At 44.5% G+C, this 19,343-nt stretch overlaps 1 protein-coding gene across 1 annotated transcript; it reads left to right on the forward strand.

Moving 5' to 3' along the window:
* Positions 1-308: 308 nt before the first annotated feature.
* DALRD3 (DALR anticodon binding domain containing 3) lies at positions 309-17,114 on the forward strand. Its single transcript, XM_015821891.1, has 13 exons — positions 309-497; positions 2,412-2,710; positions 2,990-3,255; positions 4,738-4,796; positions 4,889-5,014; positions 6,479-6,549; positions 8,095-8,153; positions 9,558-9,640; positions 11,176-11,299; positions 12,989-13,047; positions 14,369-14,482; positions 14,839-14,907; positions 16,810-17,114. Exons 1-13 carry the CDS (start codon positions 309-311, stop codon positions 16,927-16,929), a joined length of 1,638 nt encoding a protein of 545 aa, XP_015677377.1. The 3' UTR covers positions 16,930-17,114.
* Positions 17,115-19,343: the final 2,229 nt, after the last annotated feature.

The following is a 19,343-nucleotide window of genomic DNA, read 5'->3' on the forward strand; positions in this document are numbered from 1 at the left end:
AGAAACATTGCGTTAGTCTTAAGAAGCAGCACGACTTAGCACCTTCCAAGGAGAAAGAAAAACAGTACGAAATTGCGTATCGTTAGTCTATTTAAAAATTACATGCAGAAGTAAACGCAGTAACTCAAAAACCCACTTTCGAAGTACGCTGGTGAGAAGTGGCAAAACACCCCGTTCTATACAGATATTTTTTTTTCCCCGGACTTTTCTTTCCCAACGTCACTTCCGTCAAGCTCGTGCAAGGAAACCCCCTCAGTTGCTGCCTTCATGAAGACTGTTGTAGAGTGTTTCCCCCCCCCTCTGTCGCTATGGAGACAGCCGACGGCCGACTGCGTGTGTCAGAGGCCTTGGCGGCATTCAACGCCGTTCTAAGAGGAAAGGCCGGAGGTGGAGCTCGTCCCTCCGTCTGGTTCAAAGAGAGCAGCGCCCGAAATTTACGGAGCCGGGACTTCCTGGCCCCCAGGGCCGCTCTGAGGGCCATCTTCGCGAACGCACAGGTGGGGGCGTGGCTAAAATGGGCGGGGTATTGAAGGGAGAGGGGCGGGCCGGCTGGCTGGCTGACCAGTAGGAGAAAAAAAGCTGGAACGTTTATTAGTTGACGTGCGAATGAGTGACGTAGTTGCACCTGCCCGACCTTGCCCGGTCGTCCAAAGGCGACCTAATGCATGGATGGGAGGCCATCAGGAAACCTCGGGGCTGTAGGCTAGATTGGGAGTTGAAAAAATCATCCCCGAGGAACACAGAAATAAATTAGTGCTGCCTTATTGCAAGTGTAGTAGCTGTGTTGCCTCGCAGTGTTTCTCAACCTTGACAATTTTAAGGCATGTGGACTTCAACTTCCAGAATTCCACAGCCAGCATTGCTGGCTGTGGAATTCTGGGAGTTGAAGTCCACATGCCTTAAAATTGTCAAGGTTGAGAAACACTGAAGTATAATAATAATAATAGTAAAGTTGGAAGGGACCTTGGAGGTCATCTAGTCCAAGGGGGACGAGTCCGTCCTTTGGGATATGGTAAAACCTGTTTACCGACAGGTCAGAGAAGAATTTTTGAAGGTCACAACCTCGTAAGTGGTGAAGACCTCCGTCCAACAAGGTGACCAATTAACAAGATTGACAGTCCTTCAAAGAGGAATCAAGATCCAACGTTCTCTCCTTGATTAGTTTCCATCCGTTGCTTCTTGTTTTGCCTTCAGGTGCTTTGGAGAATAGCTTGACTCCCTCTTCTTTGTGGCAGCCCCTGAGATACTGGAACACTGCTATCCTGTCCTCCCTCGTCCTTCTCTTCATTAAACTAGACATACCCAATTCCAGCAGCCATTCCTTATATGCTTTAGCCTCCAGTCTTAGGCACTCTGTGAGTTTGGTGTGGAGCTGATAATTGAACCCTCCGTTTCAGAGATTTTTGCCAAGAGGTGTCTTTGCCCACCTGAAAATACGAATCACCAAATCATTCAAGCCCAGCAAAAAAGCATTTATTTAGGGGAGGTGGGGGGGGCAGGTCAAGTCTTTATAGGGTACGGAAACAAATGATAGATATATTTGGTATGTGTGATACGTCAGAAAGCAAGTGGTCAAATAATGAAAGGCATTGATTCCCTGTGAGTTTTGAATAGTAGAAAAACAATTAACGGATGGAAACTAATCAAGGAGAGAAGCAACCTAGAACTAAGGAGAAACTTCCTGACAGAACAAATAACCAGTGGAAGAACCTGCCTCCAGAAGCGGTGAATGCTCCAACACTGGAAGTTTTTAAGAAGAAACTGGACAGCCATTTGTCCGAAATGGTATAGGGTTACTTGCCTGAGCAGGGGGTTGGACTTGATGACCTCCAAGGTCCCTTCCAACTTTATTATTATTATTATTATTATTATTATTATTATTATTATTATTATTATTATTATTATTATGGATCATCGCACAATCAGCCAGATGTTCAGACTGGATTTGGCATTTTGTCTACCTATCGAGTCCTTTCCCAGGACCTGGGATAGGCAGATGTGGATGTTTGATGGTATTACAGATATCGTTGCAGGATGGAAGCAGTTCCTAGTAAGGCCGCCTTTTGCAATTGACTAATAGCGAATTTGTCAATGCCAATGGTGTTCAAGTGGTGCTCCAGTTGTTTTTTATTATTATTATTATTATTATTATTATTATTATTATTATTATTAAATGTATTTCTTAACAACATATGTTATGGCTTGTATAATGGAAATAATTTATTTTTTTCTGGTTTCGTAAGAGAAACTAGTAGCCCTCATCTACAGTGCCATTGTTGTGGTTCATTCTGGAGCTTTAAAGTGAGAATATCTTCATTTCTAAGGTGTGACATGCTTTGTTTCTGTTCTTGAACAACAAGCACCAGAAGGAAGTCAAATCTGTTTGTCTTTTATGTTTTATATTGTACTAGGTTCCCAAAGACATTGTTGAGAGTATACTTTCACTGAAGTGCCCAGGAATGCCTCCCATTCACAGCTGTCAAACTGTTCCAGCTGGATTGACTGTGCAATTGGATAGACCAACCATCTTTGAGCAGGTTCTGACGGCTCTTCCTGTATATACAAAGCCTCCTTTGACATCCCAGGGACACTGCATCATCCTCAACTGTGTGCCCCTGCGTGGGCGGAAAGACCTGAAGTCACTCAGTCTGGGTCATCTGAGGGCCATCTTGGTCACTGACCACTTGGCGGGCCTGCTCCAAGCTCAAGGGTTAGTGCATGGAATGAGCCTTTATTGTCAATCACTTTACAGCTCAGGCTCTAAAAACACGTATGACTTTCCTACTCCTTAAAGTCCTTTCATTTTGGGTTGTCAAGAGATTTATGAGAGGTGCACTTTCATTGTCTCATGGCCCTTCAATCCCTCTCTAGTGTTTTAGGACTGGTATCATTTTTCAGAGGATTTTCTGTAGTTTATATTAGCAGTGGCATGAACTCAGTGATTGGGTTTGTTTGCTGTAGAATTCCTTTGTTTGTTTTGCACAAACAGAATAGACGTGCAGCTGGTTCCAGCTTTTGTCAATGAGGAAATCCATCAGTTCTTGCATCAGATACAAGTTGATTGGCCTTCTGGGTCAGAAGCCTCTCGAGTTCCTGAGGACATTCTGGCCTTGAAGGAAACCCTTTGCCAGTGTCCATATACCACAATTATCCAGGCAGACCAGGATGAAACTGTATGTAAACTGCACTTGAAAGAGTTCCTGGAGAAGCAGGAGGGACTGGAAGGCTACGACCCCAACTTGGATGTCTTTCTTGGTAAGTGGTTGATATTCCTTCAGATAATATATGGACTGACTGACTGATTGATTGATTATATGCCATCAAGTTATTTTTTGACTCCTAGCAACCATATAGATTTTCTCCATGATGAATATAGACAAATAGCATTATTATATCCATCCTCATGCAAAAATCCTGCAAAATAGGTTGCTGTGAACACCTTAATAGTATGGATGGGACATTCAGGCTGAAATGATGACTTTCAGGATTTGGAGCCCTATTACCGATTCAATTTGATTTTAGTGGCATACTGCATTTCCTTCCAGAAAACTTACAGAACAGCAATATATACAGTGTTAAACCATCACAAGAAAATAATAATGCTCAGGAACAACCAACAAAGCAAGTAAAACAATATTTATTAAAAAAAAAAAAGGGGGGGGGGGAACTGGCAACCTGAAAGACAGTCTGTTCCTGCGGTATTTACTATTTTTCAAATGCTGAATGATTGGGAAGATTTTAAATGGTAAAGTTATTTCTCTTTGGGGTCTGAGTTCCATAATTGGAAGATGGTGGCTGAGAAAGCCCTATTTTTTACTTTCTTATTGTGTGCTAAATCCGGTCCTGCTCTACTGTTTATTGTCCAGATGGATGTTAATACAAGGGAAAGGTGTTCTGTCCCCGTCTGACACACACACCCAAACAGCCAGCCGAGGGTTAAATAACTTCTCCACACTCCACGCCACAGATAAGAAACTTGGCAGCAGCTCCGTATCTGCCTGCCAAGAACTTTTACTCAGAGAACACAGAAACAAAAAACAATACACACAGTTTGAAATTCAATCCACAGCAAACTACTTCGCCAGCGATTTAGCTTTGTCCGTCACAGAGTCCAAATGGCCACCACCTCCCTTTTATAGCCTGTGGGGTGTGGTCCAGTGACTCAGCTTAATCTCTGGCACGTCTCCTTTTCTGCTGTGCACGCTTGTTGCGCCTACGCTGGCGTGGATCCAGCCACAACGTATCTTCATCACTATCCGAAACACCTGGCTCCTGGCCAATCTCAGAAACACTTGGCTCCTGGTCAATCTCTTCTCCGTCGGGAGACACCTGAGGCATTGCCAGAGAGGAGGGTCCTGGAGAGGGAGGCCTGGCCATCTCCTCTCCTTCATGTTCGGAGCCTTCTTCCTCCGATAAGAGGTGCTCATAAGATGGAGCCACAACAAAAGGGTTATAGTTAGAGCCAGGGCTTTTTTTCTCATCGAACGCCCAGAACGGAGTTCCGGCACCTTTTTTGGATGGAACCTTGTAGGGTAGGCAAGGCGGGTTGTATGAAGTGTGTGAGTTCCGGCACCTTTTTTTTTATATATATACAAAAAAAGCACTGGTTAGAGCTACAGAGCATTTCAACTCCATATGATTCGGGGTAAACAGTCCCATGAAGCAAGACCTCCAGGATACATATACATAGTGATTTCAGCCTGAATGTCCTCTTGGTAATCTCGTTTCGGGTTTCAGTAACGGAAGAGAAGTTGTACCAGGTGGCTGAGCTCCAGCATGTGGCCCGGCAATGCACAGTGAGTAGATCGACAAAGATTTGGCTCATGGTGGGTGGAAATAGAAGTCTTACCTGTCTATGACTCTCTTGGGAACTGCTGTTCTTCTCCAGGAGGCTGTGCCAGGGGTTTGCTGTAGCATTGTGCATATTGTGAACAATGAGGAGGCATTCCAGCAGCAGAAAGTGGATCTGTTGTGGAGATTAGTAACACAGCCACTGTCTTTCACAACTCACCAGGTATGGAATGGTGTGTCTTCTGGGAAGGGTTTTTTATTATTATTATTATTATTACTATTTATTTTTGGTGCTTTCAAATCAATATTGACTCCTGGTGACTTCCTGGACAAGTTACTGCAGTTATCTTGGCAAGACTTTCATAAGCGGTTTGCCTTTGCCTTCTTCTTCCAATGGCTGGAAGAGAGTGGCTGGCCCAATCGTCAACTGGCATTGTGCCTAAAGTGGAACTAGAACTCTCAGACGCCCTGCTTCTGGCCTGTTGCCTTAGCCACTATCCCAAACTTACTTTTGGGAAGGATATGCTGTATACCAGACATGTCAGACACAAGGCCCGGGGGTCAGATGCGGCCCACGAAGTGGTTTCATGTGGCCCACGAAGCCATCCTGGAAACAGTGAGGGAAACGGCCCCCGCTGCCTTGGCCCTGGCCCTGGCTGCGTTTCTTGCCTGTTTTTCTCCCTCCCTCACCTCAAATATTTTCCCACTACTCTGTACTTAGGAAGGAAGGAAAGAAGGAGAGGGAGGGTCTGAGGGAAGTCCTGCCTTAGTCCGGTCCTGCTGCCCTTTTACCATCCCCTTGCCCCCTCCTCCTGGCCTATCCTGGGGTCTCCCATCCTATTGCTAAGGAAGCTTTGGATACAAAGCCGGGTCTCCTCCCATGGAGAGGGAATGGGCCTCCTTCTGACTTTGCCCTCGTACCCATCATGAGCAACCTGGCTAAGGAGACCAAGCACAGCAGCAGCAGCCTTGAGGAGGAGGTAAGTGCAGCTGGGCACCCCCTTGGAGAAGAGGGGCTGGGCTTGGTGCTGCGGGTGCTTGAGGGCCAGGCTGGGCATTTGACCTCTGCTGCCCAGGGCTCCGGGCAGCCTGCACCACCATCCAGCCCCCCCACTTGGCCTGAGAGGAACAGTGAGGCTCCTGTAGTGGACCATGCCTTGACACTTTCCCCGGTTCCACCCCCTTCTGCCAGAGACCCTCAGATCTGTCCTACTTCTGCCCAGGCCCCCACAGGCACCCTTGACGCGAACGATGTAGAGCTGGCCATGCCCACTCCACGCCCACCCAGTAGGCCGCACCCACCCTGGCCACACACACCCCACCTCCCCCCATGAGAGCAACCGCAATGCTGATGCGGCCCTCAATGAAATTGAGTTTGACACCCTGCTATATACAGCACAGCCAGACTTTCCCCACTCGATTGGATGGCCTTAAAAAAAAGATGACATGCTTCTTTTTGCCATTACTAAAGCTACCCTGTCCCACGTCTCATGCTCAGCCCATTCCAGCAACCCTCCTCCGTGACTTTTGCTAAACAGTCCAGGTATCTTATCTACCCCCAAAACACCCATTCCTCTGTTACATGCTAACATCCTTTCATTAAAAAGCGAAAAGCAATTTAAGGATGGAAAGTAAATGATGTCAGGAGATTGCTTGTGATTGGCGGTTGGTATTTTTTATTTCTTAGAAACACCTTGTCTGTGGGCCTGTGAAAATTACCTGCACTGATTCTTGCATGAATGCTTTTCAGTACTACCAGTAAGTCCCCGTTCTCTCTCATGATTTCAGCACAGTGTCCCTTAATCCCACTTGCGTCTCTTTTTTCCTTTAAGAAGGACCTCTTTTCCTTCTTGAACAAGCTGCTGATAACACTTCTACTTGGATGCTCCAGAAAGTAAGGCGGTCACAGCAGCTCGACAAGCAGAGCAACCCCCCCCCCCGTTTTACTATCGGTTGATCTGGCCTGATTTGTGTAAACCTGTAACGTTCTTGTCCATTAGAGTCCCCGAGAAGGCTCCTAGAAATGGAAAGACAGGCTTAGTAGCCCTGAGCTAGCAGGATAGTCCTGTGGGTGGGTAGAATTCTGTCCTTTCCTCATTTCACACTGAAACTTTTGGCAGAGCCAACAAGAAAGGGCGGGAGTTAATTTGTAAGCAGCATGTAAAGACGTCTTCCTGAGGAAGTAACGGTTTTCCCTCACATCAACTTTGGCAGCCAATAATCAAAAGAGAGAATAGATAAAAGAAAAATACTCTTTCCCCTTGAACATAAACGTTTCAGTATTTTGGTAAAAGGGAAGCACGTGCCTGGTCTGAGAAAATATCTTAAAAGAGGCATTGGTGGGGACATTGGTGGGGACGAGGGGGGACATGATAGCAGTGTTCCAATATCTCAGGGACTGCAACAAAGAAGAGGGAGTCAAGCTATTCTCCAAAGCGCCTGAGGGCAAAACAAGAAGCAATGGATGGAAACTAATCAAGGAGAGAAGCAACCTAGAACTAAGGAGAAACTTCCTGACAGTTAGAACAATTAACCACTGGAACAACCTGCCTCCAGAAGCGGTGTATGGTCCAACACTGGAGGTTTTTAAGAAGAGACTGGACAGCCATTTGTCTGAAATGGTGTAGGGTTTCCTGCCTGAGCAGGGGGTTGGACTAGATGACCTCCAAGGTCCCTTCCAACTTTATTATTATTATTATTATTATTATTATTATTATTATTATTATTATTATTATTATTATTATTATTATCATCATCATCATCATCATCATCATCATCATCATCATCATCATCATCATCTTGGGAAGACTCCTCTTGGATCACAGAACTTAGACAAGGTGAATGGCAGCATCAGTTTTGAACTGCCTGTATCAGAGAGAGCCCTGGTCTGGAAAACACCGTCAGACAGGTAGTTGGGCCTAACAGTCCCACCCACCCATTTAGAATAAGTAGGTGAAAGGAGCTGGTCCAGGGCTGAGGTGCATTACATTACTTTGGTTGTACTTTTCTTTTTCTATTTCCATGTGTCTTAGCAACTATAGATTGTTACAGTAGAACATAAAATAAAGGAAGAGTTGGACCGCTATGAAATGAATACTTGAAGGAAGGGGAATGCTTCCTGGAAGAATTCTTAAGCCCTGTTTTTTAACTATTGTAGAAGAAGAAGAAGAGTTAACATTTCAGTAAATAGAAGGATACTTCATAATAAATTTACTGTTTTGAAAATAGCAGCAGTGATATTGTAGGCAGATGAAGAAACATACATGGTTTTTCAGCTGAGGTCTTGTTGTTTCTAACTTGTAGACTACGACATTCCCAGATGCATAAAGCTTCAGTGCTGAAATATGGAGATCTCTCTAAAGGTAATTGTTCATCCTGCTATATATAATCATCATTTCCCTCTCGTTTTATTGTGCTCCTTTTGGGAAACTTAAGATGTGTCACCCATGAGAATAATGGTGATGTATCTTCTTGCTGGATGGTAACTTGTTTCAGTTAGAACAAGGGAAAATATCTGTAGTTATAGATATTCGCCACTAGTGCAAGGGGAAACATGTATTATTTATTTGATTTGTTAGATTTATGTCTCAGCTTTTCTCCAGGAGAGAATTGACACCAATGTATTATCCTCATAGCAATTCTGTGAGGAATTGCTGTGTGCTGAGAGAATGTTTTTTGGGCCCAAATTTATCCAGTGTGCTTCTGTTCCTGATATGAACTTTGGACTTTTATGCAGCAATGAAGGGCTCAAAAGAACACATTTTATTAGACATGTCAAACACAAGGCCCGGGGGCCGGATGCAGCCCGCGAAGTGGTTTCATGTGGCCCATGAAATTATCCTGGAAACAGTGAAGGAACGGCTCCCGCTGCCTTGGCCCTGGCCCAGGCCAGCCGGGAGCCAATGTACAATTTTGTGGTGGCCATCTTGGCACTTGCCCCGGTGGACCATGCCTTGGCACTTGCCCCGGTCCCACCCCCTTCTGCCAGAGACCCTCAGATCTGTCCCACTCCTGTCCAGGCCCCCACAGGCATCCTTGACGCGAATGATGTAGAACTGGCCATGCCCACCCAGTAGGCCACACCCACTCCATCCATGCCCACCCAATAGGCTGCACCCACTCTGGCCACAAACACACCCCGAGGGCAACGACAATGCTGATGCAGCCCTCAGTGAAATTGCGTTTGACACCCCTGCATTATATAGAGAGACTCTGTTAACCTATTCATTAACTGCTTAAGCCAGGGGTCCTCAACCTTTGCTGGCTGAGGAATTCTGGGAGTTGAAGTCCACAAGTCTTAAAGTTGCCAAGGTTGAGGACCCCTGGCTTAGCCATTACAAACACAAATTTTCGTACTCATTTGCCTTGTTGCTTCGTGGTGAGGAGGGACCAGGAGCATTCCTGTCAGGGTTCTTCTTCTAAATTGTGATTGTTCTGTTCTATCTACCACATCCAACATTTTAGTTCTGTTAACTCTTCCATGGCTGTATGTTGTCTTGAACCTAGACCTTGCCAGTCATACTTTCAATTTCTCCAACTGCTTGAAATACTTCCTTATGAGTCTTGTTGAATTTTTTAGTTTTTACATTCAACTTCAGAAAGAAATAAAAGGCTTCCCCTTCTAGATCCTCAATTGACTTTGGTGAGATTGTAGTATATGAATTTGATTAATTAATAAAATAAATTATTGAGGGTTACGTTCCATAGAAGGGATTTTTTTTTCCATTTGTGATGAATTTTCTCTTTTTTTCTGCCCTTTTTTGCAGATGCCTCGTGGACCAAAGTAATCAGCATACTGACGTCAGCTGCTATCCGATTTGACATGCTGAGTATAGTTCATCAGAATCAGGTAAGCAGTGAGTAGAAATAATAAGATTTCTGTGCTATTGAAAGGTAGAATAATTTTGGAAAACACACACATTCGTAGTTAGAATAAGAGTGCTGGATTATAAACACAACATGTGGTCATAAACTTACCTAAATTTGCATAATTATGTTGAATACAGGATTTGTTGGCATGGAAATTATAAGATTAGTGGACTTGTTTATATTCCTATATTCCAGATGAAACTGAACCTGAATTATGAGGAAAAGGAATTATATCTACCCTAGTAGCTTTTCCTATCTTAAAGTTTTCTGGATAGAAACGTTTTTGTTCTCATGCTATATATGGGATCATGGGAAATAACATTCATAACATCTAGAGGATCCACAAGGGGGAAGGCAGTGGTATATGGAACATTGAACAGAGATTGCTGTCACAAGTTGATGAATTTGGGGGGGAAAAGAGCAAGTGACTCAATGCAATGTCACTTCTTGGCAAAGAGCAATTTTAGCAATGACTTCAGGCTGCTGGATGTGTAATTGGCCTTCCCCAACCAGACTAGGCATTCTGGGAGCTTCAGTTCCAACATAGTTGGAGTCACCAGAAGGGAAAAGGCTGAATAAGAACAGCTTTTTATATAGACTGATTGGTGCCTTAATGCAGCAGAGCCCAACCAGTAGTTTGCATACTGTAAGTATGGTAGGATTAAGGGTAAGACACTGAAACTTCAAGTCTAGAAAGAGTACAGAGAAGAGCAACAAAGGTGATTAGGGGACTGGAGGCTAAAACATATAAGGAAAGGCTGCTGGAATTGGGTATGTCTAGTTTAATGAAGAGAAGGACGAGGGGGGACATGATAGCAGTGTTCCAGTATCTCAGGGGCTGCCACAAAGAAGAGGGAGTCAAGCTATTCTCCAAGGCGCCTGAAGGCAAGACAAGAAGCAACGGATGGAAACTGATCAAGGAGAGAAGCAACTTAGAACTAAGGAGAAACTTCCTGACAGTTGGAACAATTATTGAGTGGAACAATCTGCCTCCAGAAGCGGTGAATGCTCCAACACTGGAAGTTTTTAAGAAGAGACTGGACAGCCATTTGTCTGAAATGGTGTAGGGTTCCTGCCTGAGCAGGGGGTTGGACTCGATGACCTCCAAGGTCCCCTTCCAACTTTATTATTATTATTATTATTATTATTATTATTATTATTATTATTATTATTATTATTATTATTAAGGATCCTTGGTGGGATCTTCTCTGGCAGTCTGGGCCTAAAATAGAAAATTCTGAGAATCGTGTCTGGAAGTTGAATCATGACAACTGGACTTTTTTTCTTGTTGATTTGAAACTTTTTGCCTGCTCATCCAAGTAGCTTCTTCAGTCTGATGAGAACTTAATCTTCATCAACTGTGAACCATGGCTATAGTATTTTCTTTTAATTCATTTCTCACAGTGGAACCTTGTTTTAGGGTAATCTGTGGGCAAGATTACGGGGGCAGAATTCAGGATCTCACTGGCAATGGGATTACTTCCTTGCCAACAGAAATTATTTTTGCCCCCTCAGGTTTTCTTGGACGTGGAAGAAAGCAATATCTCAACGAAGGGGACCAAAGGCGGAGCTTTTGTGATGTATAATTGCGCTCGACTTGCCACGCTCTTTGACACATACCAGAAATCAGTAGAAGAAGGTGAAAGTCTTGTTGGCTTGTATGCTGGATTCATCCATGTTTCAGCCTGGCTGAATTGGCAGTCTTTGCATCATTTTGAAAGAGTTTTGTATTAGATCCGTGGTGGCGAACCTATGGCACGCGTGCCACAGGCGGCACATGGAGCTGTCTCTGGTGGCACGCGAGCCATTGCTGGGCCGAGCTGTTCCCTCCTCTTCTCCGCGCATGCGCAGCTCTCCGCACATGCACAGTCTGGGAATAGGCGAGAAGCTATAAAAGGAGCAACTTTCGGCGGAAGCTGCATTTGCTGCAGATAGCGAGAGAGCGAGCACAACTCAGAGCGGACAGCGAGCGAGCGAGCGAGCAAGTGAGCACGAGCCAACAGCTTGGTGGCCACACCCACCCAGTGGCCACGCCCACCTGGCACCCGGCGATGCATAAGTGGGTTTTGGGTTGCAGTTTGGGCACTCGGTCTCTAAAAGGTTCGCCACCACTGCATTAGATGTTCTGCTCTATGTGTTTCTAAGATTTGGCTCCAAGCAGAATAAAATACTAAAAAGAAAGTGATTGAATAAATATTGAGAACATTTAAGGAAAAAGATACAGTATTTCTTGCTTAATGACCGGTAGGTAGCTTAGTGACCAAAGTTACCAAAGACCCCTCAAAAAATACTTACAACTTAATTTCAGTTCTAAATGGTTGCACCCTCTGCATGGTCACGTGATTGCATTTTGGGCACTTGGCAACCGTTTGCAGCATCCCGCAGTCACGTAATCGTAATTGTTTTATGATTTTTTGCCGGTTCCCGCCATTTGGTTTCTAGCAAAAAAAAAAGTCATTGGATATAATGGATTCAATGAATGCTGCATTTGCTTAATGGCTGCTGCCAAAAAGGTCATGAAATCAGTCATGGTCACATTGATCTATTTAACGACCACTATAATCCCAAACTCAGTTTCAGTGAAAACTCAAGGAGTATCTGTATACTAGTCACTGTCTCTTCAGCTTGCTGACCACCGAGAAATGGCAGTGGAACAACTCTCTTGAACCGTCTGTTGTGAGTTGTTTCCCTGAGTCTTTGGGATGTCACTGAGGTTTAAAGGGTGTGGGGACATTTTTTGTCCTTTTCTTAAGAGGTAAGGAGTATAAAAAAAAATAACACCTGGATATGGCTTAGTGGCACATTTGATCAGTGTCTCAATCGTAATTTAAACAGGTGATTCATTGCCAGGGATATTTTAAATATAACAGGATCTCTGGACTAGAAGACAACTCCTAGGAATGACTATTAAGATCTCTTGCTAATAAGTTGGGAACCAGATAATTCAGCCTCTGTCAAAGATGTTCATACTTGTGATAATATTTCTAACAGAACTCATCGCCTCTTTATCTTAATGGTTTACGTGCAGCAGTATAAATATAGAGTGGTTTGCAATACAGTCAGGCAACCTGCAATGCTTGTAAGAAATTTTAAGTGTGCAAGTGGAGGAGTTTGTAATAGAAAGCTTGCTAAGTGGCACCCAATTTGCAATGACTTGTTAGAGTGTTTATCTTATAGATACAGAAGGAAAGAGTGGATCATACTAGCAGGTCCTCACCAATCTTCCACTGTGCCACTAGAGTGCATTAACTAATTTTGTTTTCAACTCTGACTAATCTTATTACATTTCTTGTTTACTGTGGTAACTAATATCTGCCATCCAATTTAGGTCTGTATCCAGTCTTTCCCCAGTCTTCTGAACTGAACTACTCCTCTCTCAGGGAAGAGGTGAGCAAAGAATTACAAAGACCCCAGACCTGGAGACTTCTCTGGGTTCAGTTGAAGAATACAATGTGTTGGAAATGAAAACCTCATTTTTCAGGATAGGAGGTTGTTTAACCTAATTCCCCAATAAAAAATAGGTCCCAGTAATTGGCCTTCCATGATCAGTGTATGTGATCTTCTAGTTTGTTATGTATATCACAGTAAGAGGGAACATCTATTGCACAGATGTTGGCATCTGTGGAGTGGAGTCTCCTTGGTTGGTCATTTCCCTCATTTGTATACTATAAACCAGTGATGGTGAACCTTTTAGAGACCGAGTGCCCAAACTGCAACCCAAAACCCACTTATTTATCACCGAGTGCCAGGTGGGCGTGGCTGTGGTGGTCATGGCAGATTGGGTGGGTGTGGCCAAGTTGGGCGTGATCACCTTGATGTTGCTTGTGGGAGGGATGCCTTTGGGGGCCGGGCAGAGTGGGGGAGATCCAGGGGGTCTCTGGCAGGTGGGGCGGTGGGTAGGAGGCTCGTCCTGCTGGGTGAGGCGAGGCAAGGCGAGGCAGGGTGGGGGGGCCATTGTCACAGGGCAAGGTGAGGCCGGGGCGGCTGCTCCCTGACACCATCAGCCCCTGCACACAGAGGCCAGTGAGCGCATGGGTGCTGGGATGCATCCGGCCATGTGGGACCTCGGCGAGTTAGTAGGCGGCTGGTTGAAGAGGGACGGTTGCCATCTCCGGGGCATGGCATGTGTGCCCACAGAGAGGACTCTGAGTGCTGCCTCTGGCACGCGTGCCATAGGTTCGCCACCAGTGCTATAAACTAATAAACGTTTAAACGCAAAAAGATCATTTCCCTCCTAGTTTGCAATTTGGAACAGATTTTTTTTCCTTCCTTCCTTCCTTCCTTCCTTCCTTCCTTCCTTCCTTCCTTCCTTCCTTCCTTCCTTCCTTCCTTCCTTCCTTCCTTCCTTCCTTCCTTCCTTCCTTCCTTCCTTCCCTTCCCTTCCCTTCCCTTCCCTTCCTTCCTTCCTTCCTTCCTTCCCCATAGCACATATGCAATACCGCCTTCTGACACCCCGCTCTTTCCCTCCATTCTCGTGCTTAAGCCGAGTGTTGAGAGAAAGATTGGTGATCCAGTACTTTATTCATACATGGGAAGAACAAATATTTTGGGAGGTTTGGAATCGTGGTTTCCACTCTCCCCATCCTATTCAATAATGACCCCAATGAAGCCAGGATGATGCTTCTGCCTGCTAGGTGCAATATGGAAATAGCATTTGGAATGAATTCTGTTGGACAAACCCGAGCCTCTGCTCTTATGTTTTTCCTAGGGGGAATGGCTCTTGTTATTCAATAGTATCCTGCCTTTCCAGGAGGTCTTGACCCAGATAATGCAGTTCCTGCTCCCCAGTGATGGGATAAGAATAACAGTTAGCACGCAGGCGGTAAGCTGGGACATTGCACGGCAAAACGTTGTAGTTCCTTTCTCTTCCTTCGTCTTTTTTTTTATTTTTTTCAATGTGTTGGGGAACGATTTTAGCATGTTATGCCAAACCTCAAACACGCATTGCTGCTGAAGTTCAGACTCCAGACAGGGGAGATGTTTTTTTCACTTGAGAGGCTGCTTTGATTGGGATAGTTATTAAATTCCTACGGTAGGCATTAGATTGCATCTGATTTAGTCTCAGATAGCAGTTTTGGAGAAAAGTTTAATCAACTCCTAGACACCAACTGGCAGCAACCTTCATTCTCCCAAGGTATTTGCACTAAGAGAAATGTGATTGTCTTGCTTTTATTATAGATTTGTAAGTTCCTGATTCAGCTAAGCATGGATTTCAGTTCCTACTACAACCGAGTGCACATTCTAGGGGTAAGTGCTCTAGAAAGGATATGAAGATACGTAACGTTCAGAATGTAAGTCCAAAAGGCACCATTTAATGCCTCTCATTATAGTAAATAGAAAAAAATGATGAGTTTACTATAAGTCAGTAAGAGACTTAAAGCACTATGAATAATTTAACCTGGCTTATAAGTCCTGTTAACTATAGCTTGAAGGCTCCTACAAACTGTTTATAAGATAAACTCCTTTTATCTCATTTCCAACCCACGATGGAGGAAGGCTGAATTCATCCTTAGCTCTTCCAGTTTTAAAGTTGAGTTTAGAATTTTTTCCCAATAGATGTCTTGGCATACAAATGGTCTATGACAGTGGTTCTCAACCTTTTTAATGCCGCGACCCCAACCGGTCGTAAGTCAAAAACTAAACCGGTCGTAAGTCAAGGACTAAACCCGTCGTAAGTCGAGGACTACCCAACCGGTCGTACGTTGAGGACTTTCCCTGCCCGGGAGTGCCGCGCATGCGAGGTTCCGCCCCCTGCGCCGGCCGAGGCGTAGCTGGCAAGCGGCAGAGACGGAGCAGGCCGACCACCAGCTGGCCCAGCCCAAGGGAGGTAAGGCACCCACCGGAAAAGGGGAAAAAATGGCGGACAGCCTTGCTTGGCGACCCCCGTGAAATGGTCGATCAACCCCAAATGGGGTCCCGACCCACAGGTTGAGAACCACTGGTCTATGAGACTTCATGCACAATCTGGGTGATGTCATCTCCTCAGTATCTATGGACACATCCTCTCCTGATGTTGTCCTTCATTGAGATTTTAGGTTCACTGCTGGAGAAAACTAGACAGCTGGAAGCATTTGCCCGTGTAATGTGGGTCATCTGCTCTTTGCGAAGCAATATTCTGGTGGGCTTCGTGTATACAGTGAGCTCCTTATATACGGTGGTATTCCAGTCTTTTGGAAGACTGCTAGACCTGTTGTTCAACAGGTGTAGAGTGGTTTTTCAAAGAATGGTAAACCTTTATGTTAAAAAATAGAGGAGGGGAAATGCTGACCAATAAAGATTTATTGCTGATTTTGTCCCAAGTTAGTGTAATAAACATTTTTCTTCTATCAAAAGGGATATTGTATGGCCATGTGTTTTTACTACTATTTGGAGGCAATCAAAGCTCATTTATCAGGGCACAGCAAATTATGACTGCATTTTTTTTGCTGATTCAAAGATTGAAGGAATAAATATTAATGGCTATGAGAAAGAGCCCTCCAGTACTAAGTCTGGCAGTTGGTGACAGGATTGATCTTGGAAAAAAAATCCAAACAGCCACAGGCTGGTTCATAATTTTGATGGGAGACCACCCAACAATACCCAGGCTGTGGGCCAGATTTACTAAAAATGTAATATACTCAAGACAAACAACAACTGATAAATATATTTTACAAACATTCTAATGAAGCTGATAGAATTTTGAGGACAAAAGGCTTAGTTTTGTTCTTGACATTGTCCCCACAACATTATGTGAAAACTAGAAGCTTTTCTTAAAGCAATGGTAAGATTTCAGCTGCCTTTACCATTTTTACAAGCGAATTGTTACATGTGGGAATCCTTTTCTTTGATGCGATGACAGCAGTGCCAATTTTATTCTCCAATAGCATTTTCCCTTCCTGTTGGCCAAAGGTCTCGTAACATTGGAAAGTCCCAGAGCACAAAAGTTTCTTCTTACTGGTTACTAAAGATGAAATTCCCCCAACGATGGCTGTGTATTGTGTGAATCCATCTCATTTCTGGATGGTGAAATGTTATCTTTTCCAAGCACAGCCACAGAAAGAAAGGAAAGAGAGAACAAGAAAGGATTTCATCCCTTTTTCTTCCCAGCCTCAACTTCACGCACAAGAAAGCTGTATTTGTTGATCATGACGGTTCTTCTGCCTCCCACAGGAACCACGTCCCCATTTATTCAGCCAGATGTTTGCCCGGCTGCAGCTGATGAGAGCCGTGAGGGAAGTGTACCACAGTGCCCTGGCCACCTTCCACCTACCTCCTCTAAGTCAGATCTGATCAGGTTGGTCTCAGACCTGTGCTTGGGAACTGCATCAGCCTCCCTTTGGTGAAGAGGAAATGGAGGGCACATTCCTATGAGGGAGACTAGAGCGTGGAAATGTTACACTGAACTGGCCAATGAACAACTACTTAGTATACCTATTTTGTTGCTGAAATGAATGCTCTGAATCAATAAAAACAGGACATGTAAATTTCCTCTGAAATGATTCTGAAATTCTTGGGAGATAATGAATTGCAGTCATGAAACAGAGAAAGAGGCAAGTATTCTGTTTCTGAAGTTTGTTTCAGACCGCACTGGGTTTAAACAGTGTTAAGAATCCTTACGCCAGACATGTCAAACACAAGGACCGGGGGCCGGATATGGCCCGCGAAGTTCCCATCCTGGAAACAGTGAGGGAACGGTCCCCTCTGCCTTGGTCCTGGCCCAGGCCAGCCAGGAGCCAATGTACAATTTTGTGGTGGCCATCTATGCTGAAACACATTCAGTCTTAGCTCCACAAGGCCGTCCAAAAACAACGAGGAACCAGCCCCTGCCACATTGGCCCCGCCCCCTGGGTGCATGCTGGGGAGATGTCACCCTTTGTGAGGAATGAAGAAATGGACCATGCCTTGGCGCTTGCCCCGGTCCCACCCCCTTCTGCCAGAGACCCTCAGATCTGTCCCACTCCTGCCCAGGCCCCCAGGCCCCCACTCCTGCCCAGAACCCCCTTGACGCGAACGATGTAGAGCTGGCCATGCCCACCCAGTAGGCCACACCCACTCCATCCACGCCCACCCAGTAGGCCGCACCCACCCTGGCCACACCCACCTGCCACCCCAAGGGCAACCGCAATGCTGATGCGGCCCTCAATGAAATTGAGTTTGACACCCCTGTCTTACGCCAAATGAATATAAAACTGATGGATGCAAATGACTGTTTACTTACATGTTTTTAAATTCTGTTCTACAATTGGAAACATTTACTTTCATACAATAAAAACTGGTACCAGTAGCAGGGCAAGAGTGTGTAAATAAAATAATGCAGACACATGGAAATCTGTGACTGCAGTTCTTCGAGGGTTCTCTGTGCAAGCTTTTCTGTGCTGTTGTACTTGTTATATCTAAACATCAGAAGGTGAACCAAGGCTCAGATTCAAAGTATTGGTCTATGGCTTATGAAAAGACAAGGGAAAGAAGAAGGTTGAGATTATATCAGCAGAGACAGACTGCTCAGCATCAGCTCTCACGAACCATAAGCATTATAAGGAGAACAAAGTCATGCAATAAAATGTGTGCTATTCACTTTTATTTCATACTTTTTATTCCTAATGTGCCCATCGCATAATGGCATTTTTTGTGCCCATCAGATAGTATTGAGAAGGACGAGGGGGGACATGATAGCAGTGTTCCAATATCTCAGGGGCTGCCACAAAGAAGAGGGAGTCAAGCTATTCTCCAAAGCGCCTGAAGGCAGGACAAGGAGCAACGGATGGAAACTGATCAAGGAGAGAAGCAACTTAGAACTAAGGAGAAACTTCCTGACAGTTAGAACAATTAACCAGTGGAACAACCTGCCTCCAGAAGCAGTTAATGCTCCAACACTGGAAGTTTTTAAGAAGAGACTGGACAGCCATTTGTCCGAAATGGTATAGGGTTTCCTGTCTGAGCAGGGGGTTGGACTAGATGACCTCCAAGGTCCCTTCCAACTTCATTATTATTATTAATTATATTATTATTATTATTATTATTATTATTATTATTATTATTATTATTATTATTATTATTATTATTATTATTAATGGATATCACAGTTCTTTGTCTAGGGCGGCGAGTTTGGATCTTCTTTGGGGAAATGTGGTCAACGTTAGACATTAGTTACTGCCACTGTTTCATCAGACCAATGACTGATTTGCATTCTAGCCAATCTTAGATAGATAGATCTTAGATAGATCTGTTAGGCTTTGAGGACTAAATTTTGAACTGATCCAAATTATTTTTCTCCTCTACTTTTCTTTTGTGGTAAGTAATAGTGCTGGACTTGAATCAGATATAAGTACCTTGATTTGGTTATAGTCCCACAACAGTAACTGTTGTGAGAAGAATGGGAGAACATGCCAAATGTGCTGCCTTGGTCTCCTGGATAAGATTTGGATAAGATAAAAATCACATGCGTACTAGGGATTTCCCTGTCTTTTCCAGCTAGCTTGTCCACTTGCTTCTTTCAGGAGCAGGCGATTTCTTGTTTGGTTCTGGCACTTCCCAAAGGAAGAAGTCACACTTGCCATTACGATACAACCTGGGTAAGTAATGACACTTGCTGTAGGCAAGGTGAGCTGCGAGCCATAGACTGACCCACTGAAGGGAACTACCAATTACTCCCACGGATACTATCTCTCGATAACCTAATTTTGTTCAGGAGCAAATTGTGGCTG

This window comes from Protobothrops mucrosquamatus, unplaced genomic scaffold (assembly GCF_001527695.2).
Source record: "Protobothrops mucrosquamatus isolate PMUCROS unplaced genomic scaffold, P.Mucros_1.0 scaffold1418, whole genome shotgun sequence".
Lineage (NCBI taxonomy): Eukaryota > Metazoa > Chordata > Lepidosauria > Squamata > Viperidae > Protobothrops > Protobothrops mucrosquamatus.